The 20,055-nt window shown below is 47.2% G+C and overlaps 1 protein-coding gene across 16 annotated transcripts; it reads right to left on the reverse strand.

The window, feature by feature from the left end:
* Nucleotides 1–9: 9 nt before the first annotated feature.
* Nucleotides 10–19,484, reverse strand: MBD1 (methyl-CpG binding domain protein 1). Of its 16 annotated transcripts, none has more exons than XM_081262824.1 (17): nucleotides 19,303–19,482; nucleotides 13,468–13,602; nucleotides 9,666–9,780; nucleotides 9,392–9,576; nucleotides 9,226–9,308; nucleotides 8,966–9,006; nucleotides 8,443–8,589; nucleotides 8,211–8,339; nucleotides 7,713–7,838; nucleotides 7,561–7,629; nucleotides 6,857–7,024; nucleotides 6,237–6,536; nucleotides 6,007–6,144; nucleotides 5,571–5,705; nucleotides 5,423–5,484; nucleotides 4,209–4,280; nucleotides 10–922 (listed from the first exon to the last, which is right to left on the reverse strand). In XM_081262824.1, the coding sequence occupies exons 2-16, from the start codon at nucleotides 13,575–13,577 to the stop codon at nucleotides 4,241–4,243; spliced, it is 1,848 nt and encodes a 615-aa protein (XP_081118950.1). In that variant the 5' UTR covers nucleotides 13,578–13,602; nucleotides 19,303–19,482; the 3' UTR covers nucleotides 10–922; nucleotides 4,209–4,240. The 16 variants fall into 16 exon arrangements, with proteins under 16 accessions (XP_081118950.1, XP_081118944.1, XP_081118947.1 ...); XM_081262825.1 differs by lacking the exon at nucleotides 10–922 and adding an exon at nucleotides 2,540–2,606 and having other exon boundaries at nucleotides 19,303–19,483; XM_081262818.1 differs by lacking the exon at nucleotides 4,209–4,280 and having other exon boundaries at nucleotides 6,857–7,021; nucleotides 19,303–19,483.
* Between the last annotated feature and the right edge of the window lie 571 nt (nucleotides 19,485–20,055).

Consider the following 20,055-nt stretch of genomic DNA (forward strand, 5'->3'; position numbering starts at 1 on the left):
AGGACCATCTTATATTTGTGGAGTTTTTTTTTTTTTTTTTTACAATTGGCAAGGTATTTTTACAGATACAACCTTGGAGCTTGACAAATATCTTACAGAGTTGACAGAACAGCAGATATTATCCTCATTTAGAGCGTAGTGGATTAAGGCTCAGGGAGCCAAAGTGCTTTATCAAACTACCCAACCAGTAATAATAATCTGTTAATAAAATTTTCCTACTGCACTGGGCAGAAACCAGGGTTTAGACTTAGGATTTTCTTAGGAAGGGGGGCAGATCAAATGAGCTGGTGGGGCAGTGGCATTACCTGGCTGGGCAAAATAAAAACCAAAAAGAGTCTGAATCAAGGAATCACAGTGGACCTGGGTCAGGATGCAAATTCAGAAGTCCAGGTGATCATTTCCTGAGAATCAGGATCCCTGGCAGAACTGCAACACAGATCAGGGAACTGGATCTGGCAGAGACCTCAGCACAGGTAGAAGCCACATTTGTATTTCCCCTCAAGAGCATGAAGGTAGTTAATACATAAAAGCCAATTAAGAATGACTCTTTGGCATTCCCATTCTAAAGTGAGATTGAGCATAGAACACCAGAGCAAGTAGGAAAAAACCAGTAACTACGCCAGTTATGAAGGTATACCAGTAACCAAAGTACAAACTGTGTATACCTTCTTAAGGCCGAAGTATACTGTAAATTAGCATTCCTTAATCATTTGTAGTTCACCCACTTCGGTTTTCTATATGGTACATTTCTAGATTTGGATTCCATATCCTGAATTGCTGGTTCAGCTTTTCAGCCACAAAATAATGTCTTTCTTCTCTTTTAATAATCTTTTAATAATTCATTTTCTCCTATAATGCTTCTTCTTTCAATTGCAGTTCCGTAAAATACTCATTTTCATTTACTGCTAAGAGTTTACATAGCCTGAAACAAACAAAAAAGAAAGAAATTAGGAAGTCTACTGGATTCACTGGAAGACGTCCTGGGGGGCGGATCCTTGATCTTTAAGTCTCCCAGGCACTGACTGGCCTGTAGGGGTGGGTCTGAGGGGAACCTCCCCAGCCCATATACCCTCAGAGAAGTGAGGCAATGAAAATGCTGTGCCCTCCATCCTCTCGGGGTTTGGGAAAGGCCACTGAGATTGGGCTGCCAGTTGGGTGCCCTCGAGGTTGTGCAGCCCAGAGGGTCCCGATGAGTTCTTGGAAGCGACAGACAGGGAAGCCAATTGATGCTGACAGGCGGCTGCCCTCAGATGTCTCAGCGCTGGTTCCTGAGTTGATCGTGCAGCACCCTCACCCTGGATGAGCCTGGTTATTTAACTCCAGTTCGATTTTAGTCCTTTACCTCTTCGAAAGGGGTAGTTGCTTCCCTCCAGGCCCTGTCCAGGGGGAGGCATTTGTGGTAAGTCTCACCCTAAGGCGGGACTGACTGCTGGCAGGCTCCCTCGCCCTGAGGAGATTGGAGGGCTGGGCCCATGTGAATATCAGCAGCAAAAGCGCCTCAGCCTTTAGCCACCAACCACCCTGTGAGGCCTAGAAAATGATGCATCTTGGGGGTCCTTGGATAGAACTGACTTTGATCCTGCCACCCACTATCCCAGTTTCTTTGAGGCAATCACTGCTATCACCATCAAGTCACTCCCCAAAGAAACACTAAGCATATAAATCTATAAAGAGGACAATAAAAATCTCCTTAAAAATAATTCAAAAATAGAACAGTTAGAGAACAGTTACTTAATTGTTTCCAATTTCTACGGTGCCCAACAATCTTCACCCAAAGGTTGGCCTCCCCTTAGTTTCTTAAATTTTACATTTTCAGCATTAAATTCCATGATAAATTTGGAAATCCATTCACCACTTGTAATATATATTGATGCATTTAATAAAACTGCATGGACCATATCTTTTCTCATTTCTGTATCCCAGTATTAAATACAGTGCCTACTTTGGGCCAGGTTCTTAATACCTGAATGAATGACAAAAATAGCTGAAGACCAGCAAGTTTGTTCTGGCTTGATAGAATTTGTCTTGAGTTTTGTGTTTTCAGCAATGTAGTTTTATCAAGTTATCCTTAGTTGAGTAGTGAGACCCTTGGGAGCTGATTCACAGCAGGTTAGCTTTGCAACGCATCATCTTGGCTGCTTCCCAGAACTCCCTTCCCCATACTTCTGGTTAGGATGGCCACATGAGGCATTCTGGCTGATAACTGGAGGGCAGAAGTGAAGCAGTAACATAGTTTACAGCTGGAAGGCTGGTGCAGGGGCACCAAAGTGCTGTTGCTGTTCACACATGCTGTCACTTATCTGCAGGCTCACCTCCTTGGTGTGGGGCAGCCCTGAGGCTTGCAGCCAGGTCTGCAGCTGCTACACCTTCCCTGAGATCTTCCTTCAGCTTCTCTAATCCTGAGCCAGGTGCACATTTAACTCTGTGAGGAAGGGCACCAACTTCTTCTGCAGGACACCCACATCACTGAAGCAGGAGGTGATGAGAGACTGACATAGGTTCCAGGCAATCCATGTGGGTCCCAGCTTGTGCTCATGGGCTCCAATTTGTCCTCCGTCTCCCACACTTTACATCCATCTTCCCTTCCCGACTGCCTGCCCTGCAGACTTTAAGCTCCAGCATTAGATGCAAAGAAAACAGCCTTACAGAGACTGTTTAACCAGCTCCCACAATTATGTGAAGTCCAATCCCTCTAATAAATCCCTTAAAATATACATTATACATCATCTGTTTCTTGGTGGTCATGGTAATCACACTCTTCACTTATGAGTCAGAATGCCAATTAAATAAATTTCCCTTAGAACATCACTTGTCAGAATTATAGACTTACTAGGGTTCCCTAGCGGGAACAAAGCAGTATTAGATTATCTATTCTTGGCTATAGCTGAACTAGGTAGAGCAGGGCAAAGAATAGGAGAGTGTTAAGAGAGTTGAATCTTGTGAATTAGAAATGGGAAATGACCAATCTAAATCAGAATTACCTAAAGTTGCAGGGCTAGAACTAGAGTAGGCAAGGGAGGCACTCCCCGAGTCCTGGCCATGTAAAACTAAGTAACAAATTATATATCAAATCTTTTTGGCATTTCATGAATGAAGCATTAGAGTGAGGTAAGGCTGAGCCAGGCTGACCCTTGGGCAGAATTCAAAGCAGGAATTCAGCCTCCTGGAAGACATTTGGGCCAAGGACAGGAACCAAGCACAAAGGTCATCAGAGGGCAGATGTACAGTGTCAGGAAAGATGAGCCAGGCTGGCAGCTTTAGTTCCAAAGAATGCTCTGACTGAGGAGGGGCAGTTAGGGTAACAACTAAATAGACAGTAGCCAATGGGAAGGGACACCCTTTAGGGTTTGAAGAATCCTATGCAGCATCCAGGGCCTATGGATAACCCAGATTCTGGATGAACAGGTGCTCTGAAAAGGTCACCCTGTCCACATAATAGAGCCTTAGAACTTCCTAAACCATGCTAAAGGCAGGAGTGTAAAGGATTTATTATAGTGTTAATAGCAATCCACTATATCTTCATTGTCACTGGAAACTATTACTGCAGTATTACACATTATTGCACATAGGATTGCAGTTAACAGTTTAGTGGCTTGAAGAACAAAGTTTTACAGCCTGGGTATAATTCTAGGTTCTAGCAACACTAGATTTTGACAATGGGTAAGTTCATATCTTTTGAATCTCAATTTTCTCATTGGCAGAAGTGCACAAAATCGATGTCTTCTTAGACTGTTTTGAGGATTAAATAAATGGGTCCATAGGAGGAGTTCACCAAACAGCGGTTCCTTTCCTTTTTTCATTTATTCACATTGCATTTTCAATTGCTGTCTCCCTGAGAAAATGTTTAGAGACACTGCTATGTCTCATCCAGAAGCCACTTAAAATTGATTATGAAGATGACTTGTTTAGATTCTTTGTGGTGGCTTTAATTACATTCCCTTCCTCACCCCAGCTCCCCCACCCCTAACACCCAACTTCTCATCACCCTCAGACCCGGGAGCAGATGCACCAACTTTCTCCCCTGACTTTCTCCTCCTTTTGGGCTTGTTTCCTCTAAGCTCCAAGTAGGAAGTAGGCCTGCTCCTTGGGTTTGCTGGTAGGTTTTCCTCCTACAGTTGATCCACATACAAGCCCTGCAACCAGTCTAGCCCCTTCCAGCCCCTAGTAGATCAGGGTTGTCTCTCACAAAGCCGGTCTGCATGTATCACCTTGAGTCCTACAGTCTGCAGAAGCCTCCAGTCTACTGCTTTCTAGCTCCAGGTTTTTTAAGGTCCTTGGACCTAGAGAAGAGGGAGCAGTTCTGTATGTTGAATGAGGTTTTCTATGTGCAAAATGGAGCATCACAAAACCATTTCCTACCATTCTGCATCCTCCACCCACTTTCCCTTAATCATCCTATACCTCTTTCTTTCTTCTAAAAACCACCAATACTGACAGCCCAACACCTACCCTGTAGCATGTAATGATTTCATCATGCACAGGGAATGATGAGCTCCCTGCAGATAAGGATCCTGTCTCTTCTGAAGGGCAAGCCTTACAGGGCTCAGTGTAATTAGAGTAGGATCTCTCTACACTACTATACACCCAGCAGGGGCTCAGTTAGTACCTCTCTCCCAGGTACAGATGGATCTGGTTTATAGGAACAGGGGAATCCAGTGCTTGAACTGGATTCTGTTGCCTGTGTCTGGGGGTTCTGTGCAGGGCCTGTCAACCTTCTGTAGGAGGCAGCATGCCATGGTCCTCCTTCAGCCACCCCAGTTCTTATAGGAACCTACCCTTCATCCTATTGCCAGGTCTAAAGGGAATTTTGTTCAGCAGCTGAAACAGTAATCTCAACAAGAAAGGCTCAAGGGAGGTAGCCTGAGCCTTTCTATAGAGGCTACTCCAGGAGGCACAAGACAAGCCAGAGGTCACACAACTGAGTGTGAACCCAGCTCACAGACCCAGATCAGGACCCAGAGCCTCTACCAACCTCACTGCCCAGACTAGCCCAATGTCATTTCTGTGGTATATGCTCTTCTCATCTTTAGGAGAGAGCCTACCAAGGGGTCTCTGGGAGATTCCAAGGCTGTTTTTCTGAATAAGAGTTTATATATCAAGTCTGACCCCTACAGAATTTTCTTAAAGAGGTAGGCACCAGACTCTCCTAATCTTTCTTTTTCTTTCAATCTCATCACATGGCATCAGGTCTTCTCCCCCTCCCACCAAAGTAGACCCTGACTTGGAACACTACTGGGCCGAGACTCTGGAAAAAGTTCTAGGGTACTGCGCAAACCCTGTCACCTGACCAGTAGTGAACAGTTTAGTGAGTGTGGGTCTTCATCTCCTTCTGTACCCAAATTGCTGGCTGTACTTTCAAAACTCAGGGTCCACATCTGGCAGGCACCCTCCCCATCCCCACCCCTCACTGTGTGGGGCACACCTTGGCAACCAGACTGCTGTGTCCCGGAAGCGGGTTCCACCCAGGCTGAAAATCTCCGTGATCTAGGGAAGAATTAACATCATGGGTCAACATGGCTGGAGGGGCTAAGACAAGGTCAGGGCAAGATAGGGCATCCCCCAGCACTGACCACGGGCGTGCCAGGCCCTCCTGCCACCTCCTCCTCTGGGGCTGATTCGGAGACACAGCCATCCTTGTTCTCCTCCTTTCCCTCCTCAGGGTCAGGTGGCTCTTGCTTCACAGGTGGCAGGCACAGGTCTATTGCCTGAGAGAAGCAGGGGAAGGGCAGTGGTTAGAAGGATAGGGTTGGCCTAAGGAAAGTCTGTCAGCCAAATGGTCACTTGTTGACAGATCCCACTTCCATCATAGTTCAGCACAGAAATGCCACCTTTCTGCCTACAAATCTTTCCCATTCTTCACTAGCCTTCATTTTCCTGTTAATTGAACTGAAAGTGGGTATCTAGTTGCACCTACCCTACTCACAGTGCCACCATCATGGCTCACCACTACTCTGCTTATAGACCATCCCACTATGGCACCAAAAGAACACCCATCACTGTTCCCACCTTGCTAGGGCAGCCAGGTTGCAATGTGGGAGAAGTCAGGACAGCTATATCCGATGTCCACTCTTCCTGGGCATCTGCTTTCTCTTGCTTTACCTGAGGTAAGGCCACAACCCAACTCAGGCCAGAGCACTGGGCTTCCTGCATGAAGGAGGATGGTGGCAGACTTGGTCTTAGTACCCTGATATCAGGCTGAGTGGGATAGTAAAGGGAGGATAAGATGGGACTCTCACCTGCAATGGGGCTTCTGTGGAAGCTGTAGCAGGGCCAGGCACCTGCACAGGACTGCTGGCACCCTCCCGTAAAAACACAAGGTCAGTGCCAGGAGGGGGTAGTACAAAGCTAGCACCTGCTTCCTGTTTCATTGGAGGCTGAGCACGGCCTGGTCGGGCTGTGCGAGTAGCCAAAGGGGGCTTCAGGGTGGGGGCCAGGTGGGGCCGTTGAACAGAACCTGGTCTCTTTCGACGAGGGTGAAGTAGAGGTGATCCTGCCCCCTCCTCGGACTCTGACCCAATACTGGGCAGCAGCCGCTTCTGTAAGGAAAGATGGGAGTACTATGGCCACCTGCTGCCTTGACTGGCCCCACCCACCCTGCACTGTTCAATGTGTATACTAACCTCCCATTAGTCCCAGCACAGAAATCTACTTACATGAGCCCTTATCACTGAGCCTACCAGTTTCCATTAGCAATGCCAGTGCCACCTAGACTCCTACCCCAGCACAAGGTCTGCTAATTCTTTGCCAGAGCCACTGTACCACCCAACCACCTACCAGGCCTGCCCACCACTCTCAGACACTGGGGTGCCTGGCCCAACCTATCCCCTCCACCTAACCCTTCCTCTGCCCCACCCACCATGGCAAACTGCAGGCATTGGCGCCAACGACACTTCTGGCGCTTCTGGTTGCTGCCCCCGAATTTGGGCTTGTCGCAGCAGAAGTCGCAGCGGCCACAGTCCATCCGCCGTAGGCAGGCTGCACAGGCCCCGCACTTGCGGTTCTGCCGGCGGTTCGTGTAGGGCTGCTGGTGGGGGGGAATGGTGGTGCTGTCACTAGGACTAGGAGAGGCCATCCTCAACACCCATTCCACTACTATTTCTGGTGTTCTTTTAGCTCTATCAAGGGAACCAGCTGCACACTAATCTCAACCTGCTGACTTCCCATTTGCCATAAATCAGTGTCTGCAAGTCCGATAACATTAGAACTATGGATGCTCCATCACAGTGCAGCTAGCAACGCTGTCTTTGATTCCTCACTTCCAGCAGGATTCTGCTGACCCCACTGGCTTCAATCACCATGTCAGCTATGTCTGCTCATCCTACATGAACTCCAGTCACTATGCTACCTGCTCCTCTATCAGCCCTATCATGGGTGTGCTGGTCCTGCATTAACCACCAAGTGTTGGTTCATCTGACATTAGGCACTCTCACTGCACCTGCTGATCCCATGTCATTCCTCCCCTCCATTATTGCTCATCCCATCCTGGTACCCATCTCCTTCCTTGGGTTAACCAAGCATCTTGAGAGTCTAGGCTTATCCAGGTAGGGTAGGGCCACTCACTAGCTCGTCCTCGTCTACACAGTAATAGATGAACTCAGCAGGAGGTGAGGGCACCGGGGAGTTGTTGTGCTGCAGAGGCAAATGGAGCAAGGTCAGGGCAGGTACTGGGAAAAGGTGAAGGTTGTGCTTTCCCCTGCCCACTGAAATCTTACCAGCTCCATGGGCTCTGGGGGTTCTGGAGGCTGCAGTGTGGGAAGAATAGGCACTGGCTGAGCTCGAGAGTGTCGTCGGGCAGCCATCTTGGAGTCACGGCCTCCCCTGTGGCATCTACGTTTACCCTGGGAGACAGCCAAAAGAGTTGATTAGGGCTTCATGGCACCAGGTGAACACAGAACCCCTTAAATTGCAGAAAGCATGCATGGGACAGGTAGAAAGTGTGTGCTGTGGGGCACTCACAGCATGGGGAGTCACCGCTAGCGGGGGGTGTTACTGACATCGCCAATGATGGCGAAGGTGGCAGTGAGCAAGGTGCTGGCATATAAAGACAGGTAGGTGAGGTCAGGGAGGTGAATGTGGGGTGGGAGGGAAAAGAAAGACATGAGTTAGGCAAGGCCAGGTTGGGAGGAAGCAGCAGCAGCAGTGGCAACTTTTAATAACAGAACGAGCTCTGGCCCGGCCAGGCCAGTGCTGGTCCCTCCAGCCTGACTCACCCGAAGGCAGCGCCGCTGCACACACCTCCACTGGCGCCTGAGACCAGGGCGGGGAGGGCGAAGGCAGACTCGGCAATGGCCACAGTCCTCTTGGGTCTGACAGCCCCGGCACACTCCACACCCTCGGCTCTGTTGGGGGGGGGGGGGGGCCGGAGGTGTGATGCATGGGGTCAGGGCTATGAGGGCCAGGGGCTGGGGTGAGCCTTGGGCCCACCCCACCTGCCCAACTCACCCTCTGCACAATCCGGAGGCAGCGTCTCCTCTCACACTTGCAGAACAGCCCTGAGGCCACATCATGGGGTAGCTGCAGGAGGCAGGTGGAGCAGGCCCCACAGTCTTCAGTTACCCGACAGGCTGTACACTCTCCACAGCCTACACGCTGCCAGAAATGGTGAGGTGAGGTTACAGGCCTAAGTAGGGTGGCTGCAAGCCCCCTGCTCTCCCATGTCTGCTGATCTGACACTAGCTCCCATCACTATCATTAACCTCATCACTATTATCTAATAAATACAGATTAGCTGCCCATACTGAAACCACTACTATGTCTACTGGTTCCCTGTTGACTTCATCACAATATCTATTGACAGATACCCCAATTAATTCCCATCACTGAGTTGGTAACCAATCCATGGAGAGTTCCCTATAAAAGGATTCCTGCACCCTATGGCTCTATGACTGACCCATCACACCCTCCACCAGCTTCATCACATCTTGGTCCTACTGCAGGGTTGTGAAGAGGAAGCACATGTACTTACCTTAAACATTCTCTGCTCGCGGTTGAAGGCAATTCTCTGTGCTGGGGGATAGGGAGAGAGAGAAATGGGAAGGGAGCAACTGACACCTGGCCTTACCCACCACCTCAGCCCTGACTTCCATATTCAACTTGTATCCATGCTTCATACTTCCAACATCCAACCTCCACCCATGCCAGTAGTCTCCTCAACTTCCAGTCTAGCCTGACACTGGGCCTGTCCTGGCTCATGTTTTTTATGTCCCATCCTAGGGGGCCACTCACCTCGGCAGTCTTTGCACAATGTCTTGAGCCGCTGCCTTCCAGAACCATCCCCTGAGAAGCTGATTCCACAGTTCTCACAGCACCTGTGATGGAAAAGACAGATATGGGGCCTTAACAGTACCATCACAAATCTCTCCCATCTGGTTCACTTTAGGCCAATACTCACCCAGGTGCAGGGAACGAAGCTGGGATTGTGTCAGTATCAGCCTTGGTCTCATCCTCTTGGGTCTCTTTCCTCTCCTTTCTCTCCTTCCTGACCTCAGTCCTCTGGGGTGCAACCTGACGTTTCCGAGTTTTGGCCGATCTTGCAGGCTTTTTCCGCTTCTTGCTGGGGACAGCCACAGATTGGACCTGAAGATGAGTGAGGGCATGAGGAATGTGGATCAGTGCATGGGAGTCAGGTGGCACAGTTACCCTTGCCTGGATTCATTGTGAAGTACCTTGGGGGTTGGATAGCACAAGATGCCTTGTTTGAAGTCGAAGAGGGTGAGGTCACATGCAGGGCCCAGGTATCGAGTCAGCTCAACTTTGCTTCGGATCCTGTCTCCTGTGGGGCTGAGGATGGGCCAGGATGAGTTGGCACCAAGGTGAAGCCAATGTAGTTCCACCCGGCTCACCCTCCTACAGGGCTAGTGGGATTCAAGAGGCATCCTGGAATTGGCCTGTGAGCCCCATCCAGATCCCACCCCAACCGTGAGTAAAAGGAACAGATAAATAAAAATATAAGCATGTTTACAAACTATTATTAATAAATACTACAGTCATGAGCTATATAATGACGTTTCAGTCCACAGCAGATCATACATTGTAAGGTGGTCCAATAAAGATTATAATAGAGCTGAAAAATCTATTGCCTAGTGACATCATGGCCATTGTAACGTCAAGCAAAACACATTACTCATTTTTATGGTGATGCTGATGTAAACAAACCTACAGCACTGCCAGTTATATAGCCCATATAATTACATACAGTATGTACTACTTAATAAATATACTTAATAAATGACTACTCCTGGTTTATGTACTTGCTATTTTTGTGTGTGGTAGTGGGATTGAACCCAGGATTTCACTTGCTAGGAAAGCACTCTACCATTGAGCTATATCCCCAGCCCCTTTGCTGCACATTTTATCATTATTTTAGAGTGCATTCCTACTTTTTTTAGTTTGCTTTAAAACAGTACACCATGTGGGGACAGCAGCAGCCTCATCTCTCACATTTGCTGCATTTCTCAATTTCATCATTTTCTCTTGTGTTTGATTTGATCTCATTTTATCATAGCCTTAGGAGCAACAGGATTCAGCATACATAGTTATGCACTGCACAAGGATCAACTGCAAACAGCATATATAAATATCATCCCGTAGACTATATTGCATGGTGAGGCACAGTGGTGCATTCCTACATAATCCCAGTTACTCAGGAGGCTGGGTTAGGAGGATCTCAAGTCCAAGGCCAGTCTCGGCAACTTAGCAAGACCCTGTTTCAAAATAAAATAAAAAAGGTTGGTAATGCAGCTCTTTAGTAGAGTACTTGTGCTGGCATGTGTGAGCCTCTGGGTTCAATCCCCAGTCCTCTTCCCTGTGGGAAGGTTTGAGGGGGGATAACCTAGTTTGTAGAAGTACATTCCATAAGGTTCACATGATGAAATCCTCTAATGACACATTTCTCAGAACACACTCCTCAGCCTAGGCATGTAGAGGTTATACAATCTAAATTTGTAAAAACTGTACTCCATGAGGTTTGTGTAATAAAATCACCTAATGATGCATTTCTCCTAATGTATTCCCATCACTAACACGACTGTATAAAACATAGACACATGGCACTAATGGTGTTGAAAATACTTTTTATGAGTAAAAATTAACACAAATAAGGACACAAATACATAACATGTAAATATTTAAGTATTATATACCAAATGCATCATCAAGCAAAGAAAATTCTAACAGAAATGTTTAAAAAGCACATGAAGGACTGGGGCTGGGGCTCAACGGTAGTGCACTTGCCTGTGTGAGGCACTGGGTTTAATTCTCAGCACCACATATAAATAAATAAAATAAAGGTCTATCAAGAACTAAAAAAAATATTTTTAAAAAAGCACATAAAAATATTAACTACATCCAGGTGCAGTGACACACGTCTGCAATCCCAGCGAATCAGAATTTTGAAAAAGGAGGATTCTAAGTTCGAGGCCAGCCTTAGGAACTTAACAAGTTCCTAAGCAAACCAGCAAGACCCTGTCTCAAAATTTAAAAAGTTTAAAAGGCTTGGGACATAGCTTAGTAGTAAAGCACCCCTGGGTTCAATCCCCAGTACCAAAAAAACTATACATAAAATATAAAGTGCTAGTAGTTGATGCTGAGATACTGAAAGGTTACTCTGTGAGTCTCCATTTCTGCATGTCTCATAAGAGGCATCAGTTGTCCTTTGTAATAAACTATTTTTTCAAGGATGTTTCTAAGACAGACCTTGGAAGATAAGACAGGGTCTCCTTCCGAAGGAAGAGGAAAGCATACTGTCTTAATATTATAAGCTCAGGGTTTCTTTTCTATAATACAACCTACTGACATGCAGTGCATATGCTATTTAGCCCTCTTCATTCACTGTGGGAATTGGGATTCAGGGAACTGGCACTGTATCCTGTTGCTGATGTAATAAATTCTTTCATTTCTGACCCAGGAGTCTCATATTTCCTATCAGCATTCATTCACTTGTTATCTTATCCAAAGTAGGGTAAAATCTTGGATCCCTTATAATTCCTGACAATTAAATTTTAAGTTTTGAGAGTTTAATACAATTATGTAAATACGTGAAAAAATTAGAACTAAACATAAAAGGAAAGCAATCATATTTGCAGTTTTATTATTTTCCTCTAGGGAAATGTAAACTTTAATGCAAAAAGAAAATTAGAGTAAAAAGCTTAGTTAACTGTATTGTTAATAATTCTAAAACATATGTAAAAGGTTTATAAACATCTGTATATGTAATTACAGTCAATTCTCATTATTCCTGGTAGTTATGTTCTATAAAACTGCCAAGAACCCAGAATTAGTAAGAAAACACTGGTCCGTGGGACAAATACAGGGTTAGGGTCCAGCAAGTCTTTGGCCTCATTTTTATTCAATAATCAAAATATAATCCTTTTTAATGTGTTTCTGTTTAAAGACACCTTATTTTTCTTACAAATTACTGCTTAGGTTTTGAATGTCTCAAAGCCAGGGGATTTGGAGGCTGTTTTCATCACACAGATTGGCTTACCACTGTTCCATCAAAACAAATCAGTCTCACTGGCATTAAAAACCTTCTTCTATATAAACCTTTTCTCATATAACACTTTGTAAGTATTTTCCAGATTCCCCCCTCCCCGACTCCTCATCTGTAGCTCCTGCACTACATGCAATTTAAACAATTTTCATACCATATCAATAATCTTTTAAAATGTGCAAGCCAACCAGCACTAGCTGAGATGGGTTTATATTTTCCCAATGCTGGATAACGTATCTTTCTGGTGTTTCTCATAACAGTGCTGTTCACTATGCTTTATTGCTCATCATTTCATGGATTCACAGATTTAGCTGCTTTCCTAAATCTTTTCCACAGCTTCATTAGGTACCACAAATGTTACTTTTTTTACTTCCCAGTGTGTCCTCACATATAAGTTTCCTCTTCTTTTTCTGGATGTACGGTATATGTTTATACAGTATTTCGGGTCCATAACATTGAAGTCACAGATAACAACATTTTTAATTCATGCCTGAAGGAAGCTTATCTGACACGTATTTTCTGGGCAAAGCACATCACAGCCTTCTTGCACTCACCACTAGACGGTACTTCAGCACTATATATTCAGGCTTTATTTTAAACAGTTAAACCACCAACAAAATAGCATGAAAATGGGAAAAAAAATATGGCACTAAATAGACCACGAAAAGGAATGCTTGTTTACAATATGGAAGCTGAAACAAAAAGGCCTTGTTCAACCTTGGCTGGGAACATGTGCATTGGGTGACTCAAATTTTTCACTGCTCTGTGAATGTCTGTGAATAACCACGAAAGCACCGTATTGACTTTGGTCAAATAAATTTTATTAAATAGGTGAATTTGCAAATATGAAAACTTTGAATAATAAGGACTGACTATATGTATAATTTAAACTCCACCCACAAAGTTAACCACACCCTTTTACCCTGCCCCTAACCAGGCTTAACCCCACCCAATTCTGACCACAACCCATCTATTACCTCTGGTAATAGGTGTCTGAACGTCCACAGGTGACCCCTGACTTGCGATAGACCTCACGACGTTTCCAGCCAGGGCCCAGGGCTGGGCAGTCCAGCCAGTCTTCAGCCATGGAGGCTTCCAAATGTAGTAGCAGCCTGTAAGGTGTGGGAAGAGGAGGGTATAGGAGAAACCAAGGCTTCAGGAAGGGCAAACTGCCCCAGGCCACACAAATAACTGATATCCTGTAATGCATGCCTGAAACCTAGGACCTGCCACAGCAGATAGCTGCACACACATATGAGAGAGAAAATCCTCCATTCTCACCCTTCTTCCCTGTCCTGGGCCCAAGAGCTCCTCATTCCTCCTATTCCTTGACTTGCTAGCCTCCACTGCTCTCAATCTTCAGTGTACTGATTCCCTACTTCTCTTCATCTTCAAACTGAAAGCCCATCATTTCATTCACTGCCTATAAGGTCCTTGCTTAGCATCAAGACAGCCATCTTAAGTGACAGCCTCCATTTTAAGGAAAAAGTTTCGCTTTCTTGTCCAAGGGTGTTTCTGAGAAAGGCTCACAACTCCCCCATAGCAACCAACCCCCAACCACCCACATTAGGACCTGCCCAGCTCTGATTTCTGAGCCTGCCCCATAAAAGTCCCGGAAATCAAGCCTATTTTGCCTCTCTCCACTATAGAGAGATGGCCTTTATTCGTCAGCTCTGACAAACTCTTGTGCGTATCTCTGCCTGGTCTCTGTCTTTCATTTCTTGCTTACCTGTCTCTCGTCCCTCAATTTCCCTTCATTTTGGTGCCAAAACCTGGAATTGGTTCCCCGGTGTGCCCACTCCCCTCTTTGAGGGTCAATGAGCAGCCCCAGGCCCCAATATGAATTCTATTGTGGGACCAGACCCTCCATTCTGCTGAATTGTTCTCCGCACCCACCACCGGACATTCCAGTTAAGACTTCTGTTTCTGGGACCTAAACAATCTATGGGTCCCGGGAAATGACCACTGAACATGACGTATTTCCAGAGTTACTGTGTGGTGGGGGGCACCCCTAGCCACACCTTTCACAGCTGCAGCTGATCCCTACTGTCTAACGAGTCTGTAGGTGGTCTTTTATTTGGGTTCTGGGTTTTGAGGAAAAAAACCACCGAGGGCGACTGGGAGTTGTTCTTGGTGAGACTACCTCTCAACCTTGGGTTAATCTCTACGGGCTTCGGCCCCTACTATGTAGTCCTAGTGGGGTGACCAAGTGCCTCTACAGGCTCCTGCCCCAACATTTACCCAGTAATGGCAACAACACCCTGAGCATAACTGTCCTCTTGACTAGGTGATACTAGAGACTGGGGGATGCTCCTCCTCTAAACTCACCTCCTGCGTCTCACCATGGTCAGCTCCTCCTCATCCATTCCCTCCCACAGTCCCCTAGGCTGCTACTTGGTTAACCTAAGGTATCTCGCTCTTTCTCCCTCTCTCTCTCCCTGCCCAGACCTAATGTCCCCCCAAATTATCTGTTTGTGTACAAATAGATCTGGCCTCATTATCCACTGGATAATGACTCTAAATGGCTGCTTAACAGCACTCCAGATCCCAATATTATAAGAGACCTTTTTAACTATTGAGAGCGTTCAGGAAAATTCAAAGAGATAACATATATTCAGGCCTCCTCTTCTCTACATTCTAAGCCCTGTCTCTGCAATACTTGCTCTTTTGCACAAGTCCCCTTAGCTCTCACCTCCTCTACTCCTGCTTCCAAAGGGACAAAAAATCCTACCCAGGACTCCTCCTTCTTCAACCCAGTGGATGTGTCCCCACCATACCACAATTCTCTTTCTGATGAAGCTGCCACAGCAAATATCCCCTTGGCCCCTCCGCCCTTCACTCCTCCTGCTACATAGGCTGCCACTGCCCAACCTGCATCTCTGTGTCCTGTCCACAAGAGGGCTGGGGAAGACGGTGTAATCTGGATTCATGTGCCTTTCTCTCCGTCAGCTCTTTCACAGATAGAAAAGTGGCTTGGGTCCTTTGCTTCAAGCCCCACCACATATATCAAAGAGTACCATATCTGACTCAATCATTTGATTTGACCTTCAATGACGTCCATATGATCTTTTCTAACACCCTATTGCACGAGCAGCGCAGGCAAGTTTGGGAACAAGCTAGAAATTATGTTGATGAGGTACATCAGACCTTCCCTGCCCACCAGACTGGCACTGAAGCGGTCCCTGATCGGAACCCCAACTGGGATTATAATTCGCCTGGAGGAGAAACCAGTAGAAACCAATTCATTACTTGCGTCATGGCAGGACTTAGAAAGGCAGCCCATAAGGATATCAATTATAAAAACCTCCAGGAAGTCATCCAAGATAAGAATGAAAACCTTCAGCATTTTTAAATCACCTGACTAGGGCTATATTACAATATACTAATCTGGACCCTGAGACTCCAGATGGGAGACAACTACTAATGACCTACTTTTCTCCCAGAGTTCCCCCAATATTAAGGCCAAACTAAGATACCTCAAAAGGGGGCCCCTAACTTCCCAAGCTGAGGTTCCGGAAGTGGCCTTTAAGGTATATAATGACAGAGACGAGAAGGCCCAAAAGCAGAAATATCAGATGCTTGCTCAAGCCATCAGTCCGGCCTCAGTATCTGTTCCTGGTTCCACTTGCTCACAGAAGGGTCCCTTGGGACCGCTTGGACTGTTTTAAATGTGGTCAGATGGGTCACTGTACTCATATATGTCCCAAGCCTTGCAAGCCTCCAGGCCCTTGTCCTAAATGTCATTAAGAGGGACACTTGGCCATTGACTATCCCTGACTCCTTGGCAGCCCCTGGCCATCAAGCCCTTCTGGTTCCTCTTTCCAACTCTTAGGACTGGCCACAGAAGACTGACGAGTCCCAGGTCCCCATCACCCGACCATTTACCATCACTCCAATGGAAACCAGGGTAATTCTGCATATTTCAGGTAGGCCTGTCTCCTTCCTCCTATACACCAGGGCTACATATTCAGTCCTCAAGGAGTTCTGGGGGCCTACTATCAACCCTTACAGACACCTAGCCTTGTTTGCACTTTTGGCTCTCTAATTTTTACCCACTCCTTTTTGGTCATCCCACAGTGCCTTGCTCCCCTTTTGGGAAGGGACATCCTCACAAAGTTGGGGGCTATGCTTTCCTTCTCCCCTCATATATGCTTCCATCCAGACTTGCCAGCTGCTCCCCTGATCCTCACCCTTACCTTAGGACCATCCCCTATTCTGTCTGCCAGTGCTTTCCCATTACCCGCTTCCAAGGTGGACCGTACTGTCTGGATATTTCAAGTCCAATTGCTTCCTAAGCCCATTCACATAAGGGCTTACATTCCTTACACCCTGTTGCCTTTTATTTCTACAGGTTTCTCTGATGAAAGATCCCATCTTATTTGGAAGGAGAGTGGATTCCTTACCACCAAAGGAACCTCAATTACTAATGCCCCCTTTATCTCTGATCTCCTTCAGGCCTCAAAGCTTCCCACTGCCATCAGCATCTCACATTGTAAAACTCATAAGACAGACACCTCCTTTGTGAAACTAGACAACAATAATACAGACTCTGCCCTCCAACAGCGAACTCCACCTGCAGTCCTCTGCCTTGCTAGTTCCCTAATGGATTCTTCCCCACCTGACACTCAACAGATACTTACCTTCCTTCAAAACCTCTTTCACTCTAACACCACATCTTTAAAACAATTTCTCACTTCCCACCTTAAACTCTCTCGAGAAGACCTACAATTTCTTTCTACCCTCTCTGCCTCATGTGAAATCTGCCAAAAAGACAACCCCACCTCCAATTTCTGCCCACCTGCCTTCCCTTTAAACCAGGCAAGAGGACAGCTCCCTTGCTCTGATTGGCAGGTGGATTTCTCCCATATGCCCCCATCAAGCGGTACTAATTTCTCTTGGTACTCATCAACACCTTCTCGGGATGGGTTGAGACTTTTCCTACCACAGTGTGCTCCCACAGTGGCCAGCATCCTCATTGAACACATTCTTCCTCGATCTGGCCTCAACCTCCTTGCTCCAATCTGATAATCATCCTGAATTTACTTCCCATATTTCAAGGTCTGAGCTAAGGCATTCAACATCTCCTGGCATTTTCATATCTCTTATCATCCTCAGTCCTCTGGAAAGGTGAAACGTACCAACTGAACCTTGAAGAACATTTTCACTAAATTATCCCTTGAATTACATTTAGATTGGACTAAACTCCTTCCCTTGGCTCTTCTTAGGTTAGGGCCCTCCCAAAGAAGCACTCAACTTCTCCCCTTTTGAGCTTCTATATAGACTGCCTATCTCCCTACTCAGCTCACCAAAATTGGGCAGCCAAGGGCAGCATTCCACCACCACTCAACTTCCATCATCGTTTCAATGACATCCTAAGCCCCTATTGACAACTCAAATGCTGCCCCTTCCCAGCAGGAAGCAGTTACAGAAGATTGACATATGTTCCCATTCCCTAAGGGGCCCAATAAACAATAAAAAGGGGGGGAATATAAGGTCCTTGCTTAGCATCTAGGCAGCCATTTTAAGGAAAAAGTTTTGCTTTCCTGCCCAAAGGCGTTTCTGAGAAAGGCTCACCACTCCCGTATACCAACCCAACCCCTAACCACCCGGAACCCAAGCCTGTTTTGCCTCTCTCCACTATAGAGAGATGGCCTTTATTTGTCAGCTCTGACAAATAAACTCTCATATGTATCTCTGCCTGGTCCCATTTTTCATTTCCCTTACCTATCTCTCGTTTTCCTCGGTTTCCCTTCACTGTCAACCCAAGAAACTTATCCCCCACCCCGGTCATCTCTACCTGTCCTTCCTACAGAAGACACTAGCTGTCTTTCACCTAATAGTCCTTATTCTTCCTCTTATCACCCTGAGACCTGCCCCTAATACTTGCAAAGTTCAGTACAAGAGGCCCCATTTTGCTTGGTTTTAGTCGACTATTTTAGTGTTCTGAACTCCCATTCCCTGCTTCTCTAACCCACAATTTTCCAATTTCTCTTTCACTGTTTTAACTGTTCCATTTCTTCCCCACATGTGATACGTCTTAGCCTACTATTTCAGAGTTATAACCTTCATCACAGACCTTCCCTGAGACAGACCCCAACGCCACCATATTCTTTCCATTCCTCAGCCTGGAAGCCCCCATGTCTCCCCTTCTTCAGCACAAGAGCTCGGCAAGCGTTATTTCTTTCCTCTCTCAGGGTTCTGACCCATAGTTCCTCCCCAAGCACAAAGCAAAAACCTATGTCTCTCCTCTACAGCCGAAAAGTCACCCCTCTTCCCCTTCAACTTTCTCAACCTCCATTCTTCTCTTATCAGCCTGAGAAATTCTGATTTCTCCCAACACACACATATTCCCCACCTTTGGGTCCAGGATCATGACATCCCTGGTCAGCCTCTGACACCGCCCCCCCTTCTTTCTAGTCCTGCATGGAAGTTCTCCTCCTTCCTTTCAGCATTCCAACCCTAACATTTCTTCTTGTCACCAGGCCGAAGGCCCCTTATTTCTTCTTTTCAACGTTCTGAACCCCCATCTCTCTCTCCTTGAGAAGCCCGATATCTCCCCTTAAGCGTTCTGATCTTCCTCATTCTTCTCTTTTTTCCCAGGATCCCGACACTCCTGTCAGCATTCTGAGCCATATTTCTTCCCGTCCTCCACCTAAATCCTTCCAGACCTCCCTTTCAATACTCCGGCGCCGCCATTCCTCCACCTCCTTAGCCTGAGCACCTTTCATTCCTCCCCAGCAGGGTTCCGAGCCTCAATTCCTTCCCATTCTCCGCCTGAGCGCTCTCCATTTCCACACCCACTGCTATCTCACCAGCTTGGCACCAGGCCGGTAGCTTCCGCCGCCCTAGGCCTGAGGACCCAAGGTGAGGGTCCCGTATGCGCGTCCCGCCTGCCCTAATTCCTCTTGCTCCTCCGAAGTAGTCTTCTCGTAAGCGGTAGCTGTCGTCTCCGCGGCCGTTCGCTCCTCTCGGAACCGGAAATCCGCCGCCTGCCCCTCGGGCTCCACCCACGACGTGACACTTGCGCGCTGCCCTGACGGCGCGTGCCCTTAGAGGGGAGACTCCCGCGCCTGCGCACTGAGGCTCCACAGCGGCGCGCGCCTTGTCGAGGATCTGCTGCGCCTGCGTACTGTCTCCAACTGCGTCAAGCGCCCGGGTCAGAGGCTAGAGGGGCCTGCTGTGGCGCCTGCTGTCCTCGCTTCCCCTGCCGGCGCATTGGCGCCTGCGCACTCCAGTTCTACCCTATGGGGGGGCAGTGAACCGCTTGATATGTGCCTGTTATCTCTTCCACAAGTAGTCCGCTGGGGAGGCGAAGCAACGGTTTGGGTTTGCGCGCTTCCTTATCCTAGGTGACACTTTATTCACCACTCTCCCCGCGAACCTCTCCCCAGGGCTGGAGAGTTCTGCTTTCTCTGCCCCCGCCGACCAGCAGCTCCCTCCGCAGGAACCTGGGAAGGGAGCGGTGGCGCGCTGGGAGTGAGGGTGCGTCTCCCTCCCAAGAGCCACAGTGGGGGAGCACTGTATGGGGTCCTGGCACAAGCACAAACAGTGGGCTTCTGATGTAA

Source organism: Spermophilus citellus, assembly GCF_964194105.1.
Source record: "Spermophilus citellus genome assembly, chromosome: 12".
NCBI classification, from domain to species: Eukaryota; Metazoa; Chordata; class Mammalia; order Rodentia; family Sciuridae; genus Spermophilus; species Spermophilus citellus.

Bases quoted from the DNA above. Each gene is read 5' to 3' on its own strand.
- MBD1 (XM_081262812.1), bottom strand. From the start codon at position 13,577: ATGGCTGAAGACTGGCTGGACTGCCCAGCCCTGGGCCCTGGCTGGAAA. The intron at 9,781-13,467 runs GTAATAGATGGG...GCCCATCCTCAG, and splicing joins TCAGACACCTATTACCAGAG to CCCCACAGGAGACAGGATCC. The intron at 8,590-8,965 runs GTAAGTACATGT...CATTTCTGGCAG, and splicing joins GCGAGCAGAGAATGTTTAAG to CGTGTAGGCTGTGGAGAGTG.